The sequence below is a fragment of the Gigantopelta aegis genome, chromosome 8 (assembly GCF_016097555.1).
Source record: "Gigantopelta aegis isolate Gae_Host chromosome 8, Gae_host_genome, whole genome shotgun sequence".
NCBI lineage: Eukaryota > Metazoa > Mollusca > Gastropoda > Neomphalida > Peltospiridae > Gigantopelta > Gigantopelta aegis.
Window position 1 is genome coordinate 22,765,376 of NC_054706.1, and position 21,602 is coordinate 22,786,977.

At 35.2% G+C, this 21,602-nt stretch overlaps 1 protein-coding gene across 2 annotated transcripts in view; it reads right to left on the minus strand.

Moving 5' to 3' along the window:
* LOC121378282 overlaps nt 1–21,227 on the minus strand; it is a 36,424-nt gene extending 15,197 nt beyond the window's left edge. The window contains exons 1-2 of one of the 2 annotated variants that reach the window (XM_041506378.1): nt 21,123–21,227; nt 3,025–3,570 (exon numbers count right to left, since the gene is read on the minus strand). In XM_041506378.1, coding sequence (XP_041362312.1) covers nt 3,025–3,502 — 478 coding nt within the window. In that variant the 5' untranslated portion in view covers nt 3,503–3,570; nt 21,123–21,227. Of the gene's footprint in view, nt 1–3,024; nt 3,571–11,752; nt 12,052–21,122 lie in introns of those variants that run through there. The other variant, XM_041506379.1, reaches the window with a different exon arrangement.
* Between the last annotated feature and the right edge of the window lie 375 nt (nt 21,228–21,602).

The window sequence follows — 21,602 nt, forward strand, 5'->3', positions numbered from 1 at the left end:
TACATTTGACTTTTGAGCTCGCCTGTTTACAATTATCATCAGATGATGGGTCGGCACTAGAGCAGATTGTTACAAGTTTACTTTTTCAAAGCTGGAAACATATAAAACTGTGTTTGCACAGGTAGGTTTAACAACTACATGTACAGTAAAACAAAATGGCACCACAGACAGTTGAACAATTACACAGTGCAAAATATGTATCGTCCGTTGCCCTGTTCGGTGAGGTTCCTGTTTCGGTGGTTTGCGTGGAAGAAATGTTCGTAAAAATAAAGTTAAAACGAGCAAGGAAAGCAAGATTGAAATTTACCCACTCATTTCTTAATTTCTTAATACCTTTTTTTCTATAATTTTCAAATACTGTCATTTGAAAGAAAACTTAATTTTAAAAACTATTTCTGTCTGTCCTCAGCTGTACCGGTATCTGGTTATTGAAGTCACATGATTGTCATGGCGTCTGCTGATAAAACTCTCTTTACAGATACTTGGCAAAAATACATGGTCCTTATAAGGAAGGAAATGTTTTATTTAACGATGCACTCAACACATTTTGTTTACGGTTATATGGCGTCAGACATATGGTTAAGGACCACACAGATATTGAGAGAGGAAACCCGCTGTCGCCACTTCATGGGCTACTCTTTTCGATTAGCAGCAAGGGATATTTTATATGCGCCTTTGTTACACCATGCAGTTGTGGAGAACTGGCTGGAACGAGAAATAGTCCAATGCGTCCACGGACGGGGATCGATCCTAAACCAACCGCGCATAAAGCTACGTCCCGCCCTATGATCCTTATATGTTTTATCATAAATATCTTTCTGGATATTTGTTTATATATTTATTAAAGCTCAGAATACAGCTTATATTTTTAACAATTTTACCATTATAACCATGGTTTTGCTCAACTTATTACATGATTGCAAGACATCATAACTGTTATATTCGTTTTCCTAAAATGTTATCTGTTAACATTGGTTCTCGAGGGCTCCATTTTGTAATTTGCTTTAAAATATTTAAACTTTTAATTTTTTTTAATTATAAGTGCATGTTTTGCTGAACAACATACATGTTTTGATAAAACACTGATCAATTTTGTGTTGGAAAGATTTTGCTGTCAGCTATACCACTAAGCGTATCGCCCACCGAAACAGGTTACCTAGTTAACAATATTTACTGCTGATGCCTGCTACAGTTTTTAACGCACGTGTAGTAAACTTAGCTAGTTTAGTGTTCATGAAGTGTAGAAATACTAACAAAAAGGTACCGTAGGTATGTGAATAAATATTGATACGCTTTAGAACCGAATGCTTATGCTCAAGGAAACTGGTCCACCCATGATACTTTTTGTTTTCAATATCCCTGGCCCCATATAACATTTTGCAACCCTATAACGCTAAGATTACGCACACACACTAAAATTATGTAACAACAGCCCATTCCACTGGCTATTCCCCGTCATTGTGACACAATTTGACTAATGTTATTGAATTTTCTGTAGTGTTTTGCTTGGTAATTTAAAAAAGAAAAAGAAAGAAAAAAGAATAATAAAATTAATTTTAAAAATCCTTTTAAAGAACAATTACCATGACTGCTGCATTTTAATTTATAAATAAAAATGAGACAATGTTTTGAAAATACCGTCCCTACCAATAGAAATTCATATCACATTCCATAAAAGCCCTTTCCTCCTACTAGAGTAGAATGTCGAGTAATTGATGAATGGTCTGCTCTTCGAGGTTGTAGTGTATTCTTTTGATTTACATGGAGATTTTCCTGACTCCTGGGCTTTAGTTGTACAAATTTTAACGATTTGTCCATACAATGAGGCACAACTAAAGTTTTGAGTGTGGACTTTAAAGGAACCATATCCAGAGTTTCTTGCCATCGTTAAGATGTTATCGACTAACAGAGACGTTTTAATGACTACACTTGCATATTAGATACATTTTTCTGCATAATATATCAGTGGCTGTATGTTAAATGTGTTTGTACTAGGCCAAACTTCACTTTATTTCCTAATAAGTTTTGCCCCGTGCATACGGAATTGTTCAGATACCAAATTCAGTTTGGGCTACTTACAAACATTAGGACAAGAAACACACTGAATATACAAAAATAATGATATTCTAAGCAAGAAACTATATATTTAGTATCTAATTTTAGTCGTTAAAATATTTTTAATAGTCGAAACCATCTTACAATGACAGCAAACACCAAATAGTTTCTTTAAAATGACCTTTATATGTAATCAATAAACTGTCAATGGTAGTAGGTGATTTTATAATTTAGATTCATAACAAGTACTGACAATTTGGCAAATGATATAAAAACAAGAATTGGTATATTTAGAACAGCAGTTTGCATCGCTTCCTTATTAAAGGGGCATACCCTATTTTTTAAACATTAAGACATATTTTTTACTATTCGAGCCGTTTTTGATAACTGAAATCATACTTTACTTAGATTTTATTGTTTATATTATCCATTTCCGTACATTCGAAGTGTTTTTGGTGATCCTGGTGTGTTTAATATCACAAAATGCATTTCTCATATTTTTAAAAACGCGCGTGTGTCTGAGAAGTAACAGTTATGGAGTCGAGTTTTAGTCTATTTTTAGAGGGTATTTCACCATTTCAAAGTCACAAACTCATGTTTCACTCAATTGTAACTTTATCCAAATGTGTTACAGGTTTGTAGATTAACTAAACTTAGCATGTATTTTCATGGACTGAAACTAGGGTATGTTCCTTTAATATAAATATAAGTTTAGACGAGCAAATCAACAAGTGAGCTAGCAGACCAACAAGTGACTGTTACATTATCATTTGGTTTAATGGGTGCCAGACACTTTCACTAGGGGGCAGGAAACACTCCCTAAAACTCAAATCATCTCTTTGACATGAATGTGAATAATTATATTAAATTGCATTAAGTTATTAAATGTACTGCTCTAAACTAGCGCATTCCTCCTGGAAGGAGATTTCATAGGACTGGGTAAAAGCATAAACAATAAATTATTTATACCTCTATTTTCATTTATGCATTCTATCTTATCCCTGAGAATATCGTTCAGCTGATCCCATACTTTGCTTTCTTTTTCCCAATCACTCTCCATTAAAAGCAGCCCTTCAATACCGTTCAGTTCACGTGGCCACTGATCTTGTTTGATTCCAAAGGCAATAGGCAGCAGACGACATGTTCGTGGGTCTTTCAAAATCTCAAACAAGGCTGTATTGGAGCGGTATCGGTTCCACACGAGTGTAACAAAACCAGGCGTTAAAATTACTATGACAAAGAGCGATTTTTCCAATCCATCAAAATGTACTGTAATCTCAAGACTTCCAGCATTAGCATCACGATCTTTCAAATAGTTCTTATCATATCCAAACTCTTCAAGTTTGTTTAAAACGAAATATGCCTTTTTACTTGCGTCTTCAGTTTCATCATGTATTATATAACAAAAGTACGTCCATCCGTCAGGTAACTGTTTCAATTCGGCCATTAGTCGTTTAACTAGGGAAAATAGTTGTATTTCTTTAAGATGTCAGATGAATCTGGTTGTGCAAGAAGCTAAAATAACAACAACAATAATAATAAAAATAACAACAACAATTAGTATAAAAATAATAATAATGACAATGATGGTCAGATTTTGCCAAAGGGGTGGAGTGGGGACATTTCCCGTAACACGATATTGCTATAGGTAATCGAACCATCCTCATGAATGGCACAGTAGAATCTCATTGGCTCGAACGCCCAACGGTCGAACCTACCGGTATTCTCGAATCAAGAACAATGTCCCGATTTTGTTCTCTATTAAACCCTTTAAACCCTCCGAAGAAATACAAAACATTATTTATGTACGAATTTTTCATCGACCCTTTCACGTCAGTCACAAAGTAAGTTATTATAAATTCGGAAGTGGAACGAACTAATTCAAGATCATGTTGTTTATCTAGCACCTATCGACAATTATCTTTCTAGTACAATAATCGTTAGCTGAATGAACCTTGCATGTAACACCAATCAGTTGGTGAGCCTCGGCAGGCCTCGCCGGTTTACTTTAATAATTTTAATCGCTACTCTAAGCATGAGTGTCGGCATATTTTGTTTTTAACTTGAAATATAGGAGAGATCAATGTAATGTAGTGATTGCAACAATAACAGGTAAAGGGACTCTGCCTCTGCTTCATACACTTTCATTTTTTCTCAACGTTGTCAATATGTCGCAAAAGATTCTACAACAGCATAATAAAGAACGATTTATTAAATTAATAAATATTTATAAATAAAGACTACCAGTGTGTTTGTTATTTGTTTATTTAACGGTGATAAATAATAGTTACAAATATGTATCTCATCCGACATTTGATGGTGACTTCATTACTCATGCCCCTGCGTGTGCTGTAACCTCACCGTGGTGCAGGGGTGTAACATTCTCTTTGAGAATGGCCAATACAGCACAAAATTGAAGTTTTGAGTAAAATTCGGTATCCGTAAAATTCTGTGATGTTTGTGTTTTTGCACAGTTCTTTACACTGTTTTTGTTTGGGTCTTGAATTTTTATATTGATGTTGATCATCACTTTATTTATTTGCATTACCATAGTTTGACACCCAATAGCCGATGTATTTTTCGTGCTGGGGTGTCGTTAAACATTCATTCATTCATTCATTCATTACTCATGAGTAAATAGGACCATCTCGCCAGGTTTACGGAAATATGCGAGGTGTTCCGATTGGTTTTTGTGTTACAGAAGCACCCGACAACGGCCGAATGCATGGTTCAAACTACCAGATGGGTCGAACAGACTTTGATGCACCGACAGTGATCGAGCCAATGAGATTCTACTGTGTATATATGGGTTATTCTACATAAAGAGTCACTTTTCAAAATACAAATTCAAGATAAAACAATTAAAATATATAAAGTTTTATTCTTAACTTTTGGAAACTAGATGAACAAAGAAACATAAAATCATATCTGGCCACGCAGAACTGTAATCGGCCTGCACGTGCAGACCCATCGTACTCTATGAACAAGGTCATTATGTAATTGGTGTTACCGGACAAGTGGGATAATTCAGCGGTGTGAAAGAAAGAAATGCTTTATTCAATTTTTATTTACGGTTATATAGCGTCAGACATATGGTTAAGGACCACACAGATATTGAGAGAGGAAAACCGCTGTCGCCACTTCATGGGCTACTCTTTTTTATTAGCAGCAAGGGATCTTTTATATGCACCATCCCACAGACAGGGTGGTACATACCACGGCATTTGATATACCAGTCGTGGTGCACTGGCTGGAATGAGAAATAGCCCAATGGGCCCACTGATGGGGATCGATCCCTCACCGACTGTGCATCGAGCGTGCGCTGTACCACTGGGCTACGTCTCTCCCCTCAGCTGTGTGATCCAATTCTTTTATAGTGATTAAGAGCACATGGATGTGTTATTTGAGTGTCCTTAATAAAATATATAGATGAAATAACTTTAGCATTAAAAACTATCCAAGGGTGTAATTTTGCATTTCCACTCAGATATTCTGTGTGTGACTTCAATTATATACTGTGGCAATTTTAATGATTTAAAAATATGGAGTCCTTCAAAATAAATTTCATCAGTCATAAAGGTAGAAGGTATGCTTTCCTAAATAAACAATTTAAATTTCAAAAATAAAGTTCCTTGAGAAATGAGTTAAAATATTCTTGGGTAACACCAATGACAAAAAAGTAACACCAGTGACATTCAAGACTATATCCTTGAAACACTATTATTCTTGAGACTACCACTACTTGTTAGCAAAAGTATGTAAATAATTATTTCCTTAAATGCGCTCATTCACGGATGGTTGACCTAATTAATGACCCAACAAAGTATTATATGACAATATATACATTTGATTTGTACCTAAAAGTACTTTATTGAACCATCTACATAACCACCATATCCCACTTATTATTGATACTTTATAAAAATAATTGAATTATGTCCACGGTCCATAATTCAGAGAAAAATAACGGCTATTTGGAGAGTGGAGGTGTGACGTATTATTTTGAGTCACGTGACGGGCATCCCCCAAATAATCGCAGTGTCAAAATGATTTACCAAGCTCGTGTAACGAGAACGCTTGACCGTCCTCTGCGACGTAGGGTAAATATTAAAAAAAAAATAAAAAAAATAATAATAATAAAAACATGTACTGAATCATAATAAACTTATACATTAATTTATTTGAGTAAAAAACATGTTAAACGTCGACAATCCTGACTATAGTTAAGCCTTTGCATCTGTAGGTAAATTTATTGTCAGTTGTACGCATTCCTATCCCGAGTCAGACCACCGATCATATCGGAGGCCGGACTCGGGATAGGCGTGTTCGAAACCCTAGTGGTATATGGACACGTTAAACCAGTTATTAAGCTAAGTCGTACGCGAAAAAATCTAAACATCTGGATCACAAACACTTTCGTTTTCCACCTTGTCAAATTCATTATTATGCAAAATATGCCATAACAGCTGACTTGGGTTAGGAATTGTTACATTTTTAAAGAATACTAAAAAACTAGACGGTGTTTATATACGATGTGACTATATATACGACGGCTGTGTGCATAGCCTCCGCTATTTGATTGATCCCTATTACTGAACCATCTGAAACAGCAGGAATACATACTAAGTACTGTACGCACAGTGTTTTCTGAACAGGGGAGGAGGGAGGTGGGGGGTGGGGTGTATATGAATCTAGCGGACACTTTGTGTACGTTTTCCATAGACATATGAATAGGTACTATTGCTCCTATAGTACTAAATAATAATAATAATAATAATAATAATAATAAATAAAATATTTTCGTCGTGATTTTTTTTTTTTTTTAGTATTATTATTTGCCATGTATATAGCCGGCCCTCATTTGCCAAGTGTCTATACACGGTGGTCGTTTATACAAAATTCATAACTATATTATACGGTTGTCGTATATATAGCCTCATCACTACGAGTCTGTTATGCCGTATTTTTTTATGACTTCTAACAAAAAAAAGAGTTCCAAATTTGCAAAATGAAGCGTGTCATGGAATTCACTCGATCGTAGTTCAATTAAAATGCTTTGGATCATAAAATAATTAGGTATGGTATTCCAAATGAATGTAATTTCCATTTATAATCCATATTTAGAGAAATAAGGCCCACTAAATCCGTGATTGAGTGCCTTTAAATGCCCCCCCCCCCCCCCCTTTTTTTTTTTCTTCGCTCTACAACTATTAAACGCCTATTAGAATAATTGTGTGTTTCTGTATTAATAAGATACGGCCGGTCGGACAGTTTAAAAAATATACTAAATTCAGACACTAGAATTTTAATTTTGTTAATTAAAGATTTATTCATTCATTAATTTATGTAGTTATTTTCATGCTTATATTCAGGCTCAAAATCTATTTTACTGTAACTTGTATTCCCCATAACGAGTAAAAAGTGTTAATCCTACTTTTGCTTTCACGCAAGCGCTGCAAAAGTCTACGCTAAATGTTCCAAATATGTTCCGAAAACGAGGACGCTTTATAAATAGGTGATGTCATTCTAATGTTTTCATTACATACACTATACAGCAAATCAAACAAACTATGTTACTATTCAAGAAATAAATCATACGAACTGCGTCATTATTCAAAAGAGTTAACAACTGTTGGTCCTTTTTCCTTTTAACTAAAAAGCTATTTTAATGCAGGATTTTCAATATTTTTTTAAAATAAAATTTAAATAACCTTTATCAGAAATGAAAACATACGTAATGTAATTTTCCGATATTTGACTACAACATGGTAATACATTTTCGATATGATTGTAACTTTTCTTTATCATAAAGGTAACCTTTAACACTTAAACTGGAAAGGTTGGTAGTTTCTAACTGCGTTCAGCATTTAGGAAAAAAAAATGTTTGCGCATGCATGATTCGACATTTTCAATTTTTAAAACAACTACATGATAAAATATATGTTTCTGAACTATGCACAGTGGACGAACACTTTATTTAATATTTTTTTAAAAAGAAAAAATCAGTTTGTTCAGAGTTGCGGTTCGGCCCGCATTTTAACAACACCCATCGCTAAAACTTGATGTCAGTACAGATAAACATTACATTACCAGTGAATAGCTTGTAAAATATCAATTTTCTAATGAATTGATTCTTAATTAACAGAATTTATACAATTATTTACAATTGTTACGAATGGATTATTTGTCCACTATTCACTACAATCGATGTACAAAAATGGAAGCATACCTTTTCTGCAGATCGAATATATAATAACTGAAAACAAACTCCAACAATAGGAGGCTTAAAAGTCATAAAAATTAAATGATATGGTCTTATTGATCTGGCATGTATGAGTTTTTGTTACACGCACCAAATGTTAATCATCTTCCTCCATTTTAAGTGAATTTCTACGAGTCAAGTGGACCCCGATATAGGTAATTTTAAGGAATAAACAAAAACGACTCATAGTGAATCTCACAGGGAACGCCTTTTTTCATACTATGAAATTTACTACATGTTATTTATTTCTGAGCCAATTGTTTTGTAAATGGACACAAAAATAGTATTTATTTTTAAATTCCAAAACACGTTTACTTATTGTCTTCTTACATGTACGTGAAACCAAACTTTTTATTATTAACCAAAAAAACCCCAAACAAAACCACTTTTGTAGAAGGATGGGACGGACTTCAGTAAACTTAATGGTTTTAGGAGTTTATAAAGTTTTGTATTTAGATACTTACATGTCTGAACTTTATTGTTATTGGAAATGTTAACTAACTGTGAAGTAAAACCACACAAATGAACGACAACAAATTGGATGTTAATTGCGCGAACCAAGCACAACGCAGTTAGGGACGTTGACGATACACTCTTTACATTCCAATAAAACATTTATTTTACCCAAAGTGCCATTATGCAACAATCATGGCCGTAGCTAGTGGGGAGGAGGGGGGGGGGGCAATCTTAAAAGCATTATAGAAACTTAAAGAAAATTCTCTTCTTGACTGTTTAAGGAGGTTTAGACTATTAACTACTCAGTTGCCCCCCCCCCTCCCCCCCAAACAAAAAATCCTAGCTACGGCCCTGACAATGATGCTGCACAAGTGCCTTTGATTTTGAAATCATCTTCAAAAATATGCAAAGCAAGGAAAACGGCATCTTATTAAAACGCATTGTCATTGCTGTTACTAATGGTCATTGGTGTTACTCAGTACCTGGTAACACCAATGACAGGTAACACCAATGACAAATAAGTAAATAATTATTCATGTTCATGTTGTAGTAGACGATTATAACATCAATGACAGTGAATAAACCTACTTTTATATTTTGACAACACATTCACGACATTTAAAGAAAACTATTCACAACTGTTCATATGTCTGATGTTTTTGACAAATAAGTTCGATGGCCGATATCTACCGGTGGAATGTTTCATCCAGAGAACATTTAGTTGTTTTTTTCTCCTAAGTATATACAGTAACACCGATGACATAAAACTCCAGGGACAAGCATATATTGTCCACCATCTTTTGAATACGGAAAATATTTACAAGATTTCTTCTTTAGTAAGTCGGCCATCAGTACGTATTAAATTAAAGTTAGTCAGTGTTATGTCTTCTGTTATATATTTTAAAAGTGCATGTTATGTATAGTGTTGTGCTTGGGACAGGTAACACCAATGACATTTCCCACTAATCCTGAATAAAATCTATCAAAGCTGATTACCAGATGCTATGACAGGATGCTATTATTATAATAAGGTATCGTTAAAGACAACAAACTTAGTTTTCTATATATAAATAAAAGCGGAATTGTGCAGGGACATAAAAGTGACACTTTCTGCAGAATGACCCATATATATCTATATATATCTATCTATCTATATATATATATCTATATATATATCATATAATATCTTACATTTTTAGTGCAATCAAAGTATGTGATATTTTTCTGATCACATACTTTAAGAATTTGATAACTTTGCAAATTAGATGTAAATTAGTCGAGGTCTTGGCACTAGGTTTATTGACATTTAAGTAAACATACTTGGGTGACACTCCATGATTGACGTATGCATTCAGTCATCAAATAAAAACATTTCAATGGCAATTTGACACTGAAAGCTGTCCAGCGTTCAGAAAACAAAAAACGTTAGGCATAACTTTATATTGATGTAAGGTCTCACTAGTCACTACATAGATGTCATCTGCCATTAAAACCCATGTTAAATTGCCCAACTCAAATGAAGATTGCCAAAAGAACGGGTTCTCGTTGGCACTAACAACATACACCATTGCGAACATACATTATATAAGCACTCCAAAATTGAGAACATTTCCGTCTCAGTTTTTTGCTAGATGACAGCATCTGGCTGTAGTACCGGTCCGAACAGGTGGTTCATTAACCGATTCACTCCGGCTGTCACTTGCGCTATATACCCATGTCCCAAAAGGTTGATGAACAATATTACAAAATAACATGGGCAAAATACAGCCAGAAGGCTTACCATTAAACATACATATTTTTTTTAATTCTTCACCATGTCCTAGAAGTGAATATGTGAACCATAACATGTGTCACAATTAGGAACTATAGTGGACCGTCATCAATCAACTCTCACCCGGAAGTGATCTGTGTAGTAAGACCTTAAAGTCTAGTGACAGATTTGGTTAAACTTGGTTTGAAGTCAGTTTGATAATTTGGGTCATAATAAAAAATAAATAAAATCATTTCACATTTTTTAAAGATTTATAAATAAGGAAAGAAAAGGAACAATAACCCAATAACACCCCCTCCACCCAAATATTATTTTAATATTATTTTGTGTACATTTGATAGATGTTTGGCTGTGTAAAAGCTGCAAGTTTCTTTTCTCACTAGTCCAATTGCCAAAAATGCCATACATGTATGTCAAATACTAAGTACTAAAGTACCTATACTATAGGATCTGCGGAGGCTCTTTAAACAGACGTTTCCTATTTGTTGATTTAAAAATAAGTGCAAAACATATTAACCTTAGCTACATGATACATTTGCATTATAATTGAATTTTGCATTTTAGGTACAGAACTAGTATGGTTCCTTAAAGAGTGAAGCTAGAAGCCATTCCATGCTTGTTTTTATGGATAGAACCTGATTTAATGTCTTGTTGGGACAGGACAAGCAGACTACAAAATGGAAACAATAAGAAAAGTGCCAGATTCGTATTCAGATGATGAAACAAAGTTTTTTATGTTTCATGATGATTGTTCCTTAATAAAAAAAAAAGTAATAAGTGTCAGTGTGTCAGATGTTGTGAGATACAAGTGAATATCAGACTGTACATGGAACTTGGAAAGTTTTTTTGGGGGTTTGTTTTACATAATTGTGATTTATATTTCTAAATTATGATGCTTTGCATGTTGTTGGTTTTATATTTTTAGATATTTATAAATGCTTTCCGTTTACATACATTTGGGTTCATACCCCCCTACCCCCCACCCCAACCCCACAAATTCATAGACATTAATTGGCTTTGATCTGGGGGAGGGAGATGGAGAAGAAGGAAAGAGAGAGAGGGAGGGGTGAGGAGATGGAAGACCTGGATAGTTATTGCCGGGGATAAATACACTGCGAAACTATGGATTGCTTGTCGACTTTTGTTTCTGTTATGTAGCCTACTGTATATATAAGATAACATGGTGACAGATGTAAAAGAAAACCTACCCAAAATATGTTGACGACTAAATAGACTTCATGTAAAAATAGTTCACCCTTCACAGCTGTTGCATTAGTGGCACTGGTACTCGGGGCTTTAGATCTCACTAATTTGGGCACAATATATATACAGTAGAATTTCGTTGGCTCGACCCGGAAGGGTCGATCACACTGCAACGCTCGAACCAAAAACGAAGTCCCGAGTTTTTTCTCCGGTAAACCCGTATATTAACTGATGATGGGTCGAATACGTCCAGAGTCGACTATAACGCTTCGCTTGAACTAAATTGTCGGTCCCTTCTGTGTTATGTGTTATTAGCTATATTTCTCTCTAACTGGTGATACATCAAATATCAAATGGAAAGCCACCGAAAAGGACCAACAATTGCCGCGCTTGCGCAGTTGGTTATTACAACCTTTGGATTATAATAATTTAGGCGGAACGAGTTATAGATGGATCGGAGAATCGCGACACTAGCCAAGCAACCCTTTCTTTGCCATACCTGTTATGTTGTGTGTTCAGCCAGCGGCTGTCGGTAAAAGTATTTCAAGTACAGCTAGTGTCACGGTGCCTTTTCGATGAACCGTGATACCAATCAAACAATTGGCCTCGGCGGGAAGCGTTACTCTGAACACGTCTACCAGACCAGTTTTCAATGAAATCAGGGGCGAGGTACTCAGCTATCATCACTTCGGCAAGGGCTTCTGCATCATACAATCGGAGTAATTTCTAATAAATCCTTTCACTCTGATATTTTGTTATATAACACATTGATGAAATGTTTAAGTTTGCAGTTACCAAAATAATATGGTAACAGGTCGTTTCGCCCTTATTACTAGTTCACCCGAGTCGTTTTGAACAGGGTTGATTCGTACCCCTAACCGAGTCGTTTCGCCCCATGTTTCGATTCGCACTAATTTTTATTTTGTTAATAAAGTACATTTATTTATTGATTTGTCCTATATCCATTGATTTTTAGATGTCACACACTGCGTGTTTATATTTACAGATAGAAATAATATTATAATTTTGTTTATTTCCAGTATCATTTACTCAAGCCATATACATGAAATACGTACAGGCCTTAGATAATATACAGACAATGTATTCACATTAATAATTAATTTATGAACAGTCACACTGCATACTACTGATGTCCTGTGGTTTCTTATTAAATATACTACATACCCAGCTGAGGTTAAACGACTCGGTACGAATGAGATTTAGGGCGAACCAACCCTGGGTGAATAGGACTAAGGGCGAAACAACGCAGAGTTCGAAATGGTTTTAGGGCGAAACGACCCGGATTCGAATAATATCTAATGCTTTCGAAACGTTTCGGCCCCAGCCCCAGACGTTTCGGCCCCGGTTATTGTTGTTTTATAAATCAAATTATTCAGTCACTTATTAAATTTTATCGTAATTTCTTTCTCTCGTTCTCTTTCTTTTTTTTCTTTCTTTCTCTCTTTTTGTGATTATTATTTTTTTTTTTTTTTAATTGAACATAATATCCGAGTATTAAAAAATAAATAAGAGCCAACCAACCAAAACTGTATTTAGCTTTGATAATCCAAAAATGAAAATTAACTGATTTTCTTGTTTGTGTAAATACAATTTAATAAATTGCAATAAATTGTTTTGCGTTTGTTCTACTTAATTATATTTCCATGTAGACCCTTCCCATAATAGGGACGCTTTGCATGTAGCTAGAATTGGAACCACTGATGTTTGACGTCAGTAGGGTACAGAAATTAAGTACGATCACAAAGAATGTTTTCCAGGCAGAGCACTCACTCAGGGTTTGGAGTCGGTATCTGGATTAAAAATCCCATTCCTCGACTGGGATTCGAACCAAGTACCCACCAGCCTGGCGACCGATGGCTTAACCACTGCGCCACTGAGGCCGGTAGGTAAATTGAAAGTAGCATCATTAAGACATGTTCTAGTTCAGTTCAGTTCAACTTTATTTTCGTGCTTATATCCCATTAAAGTTCAACCAAGCTATCCTGGACACACATCTCAGTGTTCTAGCATTTAAAAGAAACAACAAAAACACATGGATGCACAATTCCTGAACCTAGTCTGAGTTGTTTGTGATGGCATCGTGGGTTAGGTAAGTTCTGTCTTGTATCACTCTCTACCGCTTGAATCGTTAGTGAAGCAATGTTAAAACGTAATATACAAACATGAAAGTAAGTTTCGCTTCCTTATTTTATCACCATATCATTTATCAGTAATATTCTACATGAACGCGATGACATACATGTTTATGTGTGTATGTGTGTGCGTGTCACGGTGTATAATATGCATGTAGGCCTGTTGTATGTATGCGCGCGCGCGCGCGCGTGTGTGCGTGTGTGCGCGCGCGCGCAATGAATGTTATTCGACAAATTAATGTTACAAATTTGTATTTTATTTATATTATTACCGGTGTTACTATACCAATTACAGCATATATCTGTATACACGAACACTAGATCGCCGTATATTGCATTAGGGGCCGAACATGTACTGGGGCCGAAACGTCCTGACACCTATCTAATTCAACTTTCTAACTTATGTTACGGAAATATCCGATGTTGACCGAATGGTTCGGTCGAACACTCTCGAGCACCGACGGGGTTCGAGCCAACGAGATTCAACTGTATATATTGTTTTCTGCTGCTGAAGGGTTATATTGCATTAAAGTTATTTTAATCTAATTCAAGTAAAATATTTCAGTGGTTTTGAAGTAAACTGTTTTGAGGTTAGCATGTTTGTATTTAAAGTTACAGTCTCTGGTTACCATATTATAACATGTACAAATATGAAATACAAGCTCAAATGCACTTTTAAAAAAGTCGTGTGTGTTCGCTATGAACGGAGATCCTCAAAAGTATACGCTTGATTCGTCGTCTGTGCCGCCATAACTCGGCAAAGCACAAACGACAGCCTGTTGTCAGTTTCATTTAACACGTGCGTTTGCAGATTTCAAATTGTAGGGTTCGTCTCAAAAAATTAAAAGAGAAATCTTGCGCTGTACGAAGAACGTTCGGTTGAGGATACGGTACTAGAGTCTTTCGTTAAAACCGGTTTGACCTTGACAACGTATTATCGACAATCGTACCTTCCTATTTCAGAATTAATATTTTATATAGTGTTAGTAGAACTTTCAAAGTTTAGTTTGTATACTAGTAACACATTAATCATGTATATATTTAAAAAATAAAATATACTAAAGTAGACGATGAACGTTTTCGCCTCTTAATTTTACGTGTTAAAATCGACAAATTCAAATAAATATTCTTTCGTTTGGAAAGGGTAAAGTTAGGAGTGGGGGTGTTTAATGACATCAAAGTTAGAGCATATTGATTTAATAATCATCCGACGCCATACAACCGTAAATAAAATGTGTTGAGTGCGTCGTTAAATAAAACATATCCTATCCTTCCTTCCATCTGCTGTTGGATGTCTAACATTTGGTAATTTTGACATATAATCTTAGAGAGGAATCGGGTGCATGTGCAGGGGGAGGGTATTGGAGGTCGAAACCCTTACTTGCCCAAGCTTAAAAAAAAATTGAAATGTATTTTCTGGGGGAGCATGGCCCCATATAAACTTCGCTCAACACAGTCTATAACCCCAACCCCGCTGAAATCCCTGCACACGCGCCTTGGAAACCCGCTACATTTTTTTTTTTCAGCAAGGGATCGTTTATATGTACCATCCCACAGACAGGATATCACATACCATGGTCTTTTATATACCCGCCGATGGGGATCGATCCTAGACTGACCGCGTATTTCCAAAAAACACCTTTTTAGGTCTAAGTAATGAATAAAAATAACATATAGTCTTGAAAAATGTTACGTAAATCGAACACAGTACCATCTTCCTCTACCCCTAAAGCGTTACGTAATTAGTAACACCCCCTTACATGTAACGACCCGTCTCATATCTCCAAAACATATTTATATCCATAGAGGTATGGTACAATGACTTTTCAGGGGTGGGTGGCTGGGGGATTTGCCTTGAAATATTGACAGTGGCCAGCTGTTGGCATACGTGTTACATTGTTGAGGGGTCCTCAATCAAGACAGTTAAATTTGTTCAAAAATTGCGAAAACTCACATGTTGTTTTGTTGGGGAATTCCACACTTGTGATAAGCCAATAAAAACCGAGATCGGTAGGAGCCCGTCAAGTGTCCCACTTTTAATACTGGCTTTGTTTTTGACCTAGATAAGCCAGCCTATGAATTGGCCCATATTATTTCACTACTGCAATCTGTATTCCAAAAACAATTTAAATGGAACATTTAATTTATTAAATGGAGAGGAGGAAAGGTGACAAAATGTTTTATAAAAATATTAAAGTATAGTTATTAGTGGTGTGAATGTATATTGTCCCAAACTGTGACCCATGACTGGTATATAAAACCCCATGCTATTTGCTGTCCTGTGTGGAGAAGTGTATACTTAGTAATAATGCTGCTAATGGAAAACCATCAATTACCAAATGGTTGACATCCAATAGCTGATTAATTTATCAATGTGCTCTAGTGGTGTCATAAAGCAAAAATAAATGTTAACTTAAAAGGCATTCACAGCATCCAGGTAAGTCTGTAGACTGATAATAAAATCTGCACCCCCCCCCCCCCCCCCCCCCCCCCCCCCCCCACACACACACCTCAAATATGTCAAATATGTTCATCCCCAACAAAAAAATCCTCTTCGCCCCCACTTGGGGTTTTGGTGTATCCTTTTTTTAAATATCGATAAATGAAAAAAAACAATGACTACGTTTGTAGGTAAAATAGGTCATGTGATCACTAACACCCATGTATATTAATCAATGTCATCTTTACTGCCTAACATTAATAATGGGGGTGGGGCGAACCGACAAATAGTTGGGGGCGAACTGGTTTGGAGGGGAAATGTCTGGTACCCAAGCCATTGACGATAATTTGTTTTAAAAAGTCATAATAAAGTTTTATGTAAATTCACAGACATTGTACTCCACAATGTAGTGTAGCTAGCAATAAATAAAGGGGCGCTGCGCCCTGCCCCCGTTTTGTGCCGCCCTGCAGTGTTTGTTTCCGCACCACCCCTGATTATCACCGCCCTGCCCTAATTCATTGTCAAACAAAAGTAAAAAATCTTGTTTTCCTCTCAAAGCGTGTAGTGTTGTTACGAGTTTGAATTCCCAACTGAAAAACGTTTGAGGGGCGGGACGTAGCCCAGTGGTAAAGCACTCGCTTGATGCGTGGTCGGTTTGAGATCGATCCCCGTCGGTGGGCCCATTGGGCTAGTTCTCGTTCCAGCCAGTGCACCACGACTGGTATATCAAAGGCCGTGGTAAGTGTTATACTGTCTGTGGGATGGTGCATATAAAAGATCCCTTGCTACTAATGGAAAAAATGTAGCGGGTTTCCTCTCTATGACTGTCAAAATTACCATATGTTTGACATCCAATAGCCGATGATTAATAAATCAATGTGCTTTAGTGGTGTCGTTAGAAAAGAAAGAAAGAAAAAAACAAAACGTTTGACAATACATTGTTTGGCCACAGTTATGAAAGCCAACAACAGTAACGTGGTATGTTTTTTCTTTTCTATTGTTAGTCAATTTGTCTGCAGACGAGCGGAAAGGCAGTCTTACAAAGTTTGCACATAACAACACACCACCTAGCAAACACCTAGTTGAAAGTAGACCATCATGATAAACTTCGACAGACGTCAAATGCGAAATTTTTGAAAGTAATTTTTGCCTTTGCAAATACCCAGACCAAGATACATATAGTTTTAACTGATGTCAGTAGTCCTTATCAATGACACATTGATTGTATCTTTATAATATGGCACAGAGTAAACTAGCAACACTGGTTATTTGGTCTATGTAGGCATAACTGTGTTTTGTTAAAAGCATGTCTGCAAAAGCTATTTAATGAAATCTATCTAGACCTTGACATGCAATAATAGCCGTTTTTAAATGCAGTGAGCAACTTTTTACAAGTATATCCATATGTCAATTTTTAAATTTGTTTGTTCTTTTATTTCTTTATTTCTTTTTATTTATTTCTAATCATTCTCCTTTTTTTCATTTCTTGATTTCTTTTAATTATTTCATTTATTTATTTTAAATTACATTTGAGCATGATATTAAATGGTATAAATACTATATATAATAGAAAAAAGAATATGATTTTTTAGGTGATCCAACTTTTTGTAAAACATTTTAATAGTTAAAGTTTGATTTTATTTAACGACACCCCTAGAGCATATTGATTTATTAATAATCGGCTATTGGATGTCAAACATTTAGTAATTTTGAAATTTAGTCTTAGAGAAAAACCCACTACTTTTTTTTCCATTAGTAGCAAGGGATCGTTTATATACACCATCCCACAGACAGGATAGCACATACCACGGCACATACCAGTCGTGTTGCACTGGCTGGAACGAGATTTTTTTAATAAGTGTCTATATTTAGTACATTAGTACAATAATATTGTAAACGGCGATGAATGTACTGTCTCATCAAACATCCAAATTTAAGAATAATAAATTTGGGTTTAAAAATTGATTGTCCCCCCTCCCTCCAAAAACGTTTTGTAAATTAAAACCAGCATAGATATTCCTACATAGGCCTATATGATATTTAAAAATGTAAACAATTCGATCATATCCAGCACTTGCCTCAAAAAATAAGATTTTCGCGTTAAAAATGCCCTACAATTAATACAAAATAATAATTTTACTCCCATTTTGCAGGTCCGAATTAATGTTAAGTCACGAAAAACCGTACAACACGTACACACCTTACCTACGTATATTAAGCCTACGGTACAACAAACAAGAAATAAAACAAAATTTCGATCCGCACATCAGTTTCTACTTATTTTTTATTTCGTTTCATAATTAATGCAAGTTGAATACGCTGTATTTTGATGTTATTTGTTTATTTTTAATTGTGTACGAAAACGACTTGCTAGACTGGTTTCCTTTTTCACGTAGGACCCTATTTTCGTGTGGCGTCACCTGGCGTTGACTTCACCTCGAATCCTCACCTTTTATAAGGATGCTACACTAGTACATTTTCATTTTGGCTTGCTAAACTTATATTTTTTTGGATAAACAGTAATTTCATGTTTTACATTATGATCTCACTACATAGATGTCATCTGCCATTGAAACCCATGTTAAATTGCCCAACTTCAAACGAAGATTGCCAATAGAACGGGTTCTCGTTGGCACTAACAACATACACCATTGCGAACATACATTATATAAGTATTTATTTTCACTCCAAAATTGAGAACATTTCCGTCTCAGTTTTTTGCTAGATGACCGCATCTGGCTATAGTACCGGTCCGAACAGGTGGTTCATTAACCGATTCACTCCGGCTGTCACTTGCGCTATATACCCACGTCCCAAAAGGTCGATGAACAATATTACAAAATAACATGGGCAAAATACAGCCAGAAGGCTTACCATTAAAGGGACATTCCCGAATATGCTGCAATTTTTATGATGTTATTGACTAACAGAGACATTTTAACGATTGTAATTACATATCAAATAAATTTTTCTACATACAATATTAGTGGCTGTATATTAAACGTGTTTCTGATGGTTCTTATATATGTACTAGGTTAAATTTCATTTTATTTCCTAAAATATATTTTTTCATACGTACGAAATTATTTGAAGACAAAATCCAGTTTGAGCTTCTTATAAATATTAAGATGACCAGAAACACATTGAATATACTGACACTGATATTCTAAACAAAAAAATATATTTAATATGTAAGTTTAATCGTAGAAATATTTTATTTTTCGGAAACATTTTACAATGCAGCAAACTCAGGAATGTCCCTTTAAACATACATATTTTTTTAATTCTTCACCATTTCCTAGAAGTGAATATGTGAACCATAACATGTGTCACAATTAGGAACTATAGTGGACCGTCATCAATGAACTCTCACCCAGAAGTGATCTGTGTAGTGAGACGTCATTTCCATTCAAAAATACACCGCGCCACATATTCTTACGTCATTTGAATATCTAGTAATGGTGGACTGGAATTAAAGTTGCGTGTACAGTTTACAAAAACACGTTGTATTAAGCTTGAGCTTATATGATAAAGAGATTATTACCCTCGTGCATTTCGGTATCGTCAATATAATATATATGGAATAAAAATAATATATTAATACAATTTTTATTCCTAATATATGATATTGATGCTATCGAAAAACACTCTGGTAATAACCTCTCTCTCTCTCTCTCTCTCTCTCTCTCTCTCTCTCTCTCTCTCTCTCTCTCTCTCTCTCTCTCCTCTCTCTCTCTCTCTCTCTCTGATTATATATATATATATATATATATATATATATATATATATATATATATATATATATATATTAAATAATTCCAGACTTCAGTAGTTCTTCATCGTTTTATTGCTACAGCTCTGTTTCATATGGTCAAATAATGACCACACTCTTCAGGCAATATTAAAAGATGAGCGCTCTTTGTAAAACCATTCATCAAAGTTAAATTTATATATATATATATATATATATATATATATATATATATATATATATATATATATATATATATATATATTTGTTTGTTTTGGGGGTTTTTTGGGGGTTTTTTCATTCATCGAGATTCTAGGATTGGGGACGGGGTAGTCCGAACGGACATAGAGTATTAAAGGGACATTCCTGAGTTTTCTGCAAGTTTTAAGATGTTATCGACTAACAGAGGCTTTTTCACGACTGTAATTACATAACAAATATATTTTTCTGTATAAAATATTAGTGGCTGTATATTAAACGTGTTTCTAATCGTTCTAATATTTGTAAAAGGTTAAATTTCATTTTATTTCCTAAAAACTACTTTTTCGTACGTACGAAATTATTTGAAGACAAAATCCAGTTTGGGCTTCTTACAAATATTAAGACGACCAGAAACACATTGAATATACAGATACTGATATTCTAAACAAGAAAATATATTTAATATGTAAATTTAATCGTAGAAATATTTTATTTGTCGGAAACATCTTACAATGTAGCAAACTCGGGAATGTCCCTTTAAAAAACGTATTGACTTAATGTGTCCCATGCACTAGGGACGGGGTAATAATTTAATATATTCGTTTAGATTCTAGGGGTGGGGACGGGAGAGGCAGACGCTCTATAAAATGATAAATCGTTGACTGTGTTTAACTGGATGAACTATAGACTATAGTATAGTTTCGTTTCGTACTTCCTGGTATACTAGCCTATGTTTTGTGTATGGCAGCCAACCGCGTTAAAATCGAACAACAGTTTTGGAAATAATTATTGTGATGCTGAAAACTGTTCATAGTAATGACAATACTTACCCTCAGTGGTCACGATGAAAAACTAAATAGAAACGATCGACTTCTTCGATCGAGGATTACCTCATTTTAATGTGACTATTATTAGACTATGAATCATTATAACTATAAGGCCTACGTTGCGCCACCTAGCGTACATGTATGTACTCGCTTTCTTTGTACATTTTATGCATGCGTTAAAGGGCGAATCTGACATGGCTTTTGTATTGGTATGCATATTCAACGTTCTTTAACAGGTGCGGCGGCACAGTGTAAAAAATAGTGGTACGGCTCGTGGTTGCCAGACTCGCCTTTCAAATTACTTGTAAGGACATTTTCACAGATACAACAAATATAACCCACACGCACACACACACACAAAAGTGGTACGACCATGCCGTACCTCTTCGAAAAGTGGTACGGCCAAGGCCGTAGCGTCTGTGTCTGTTCCGCCCCTGTTTAAAGCAAATTATTGCTTTAAATATCAACAACTGTACTGGTATA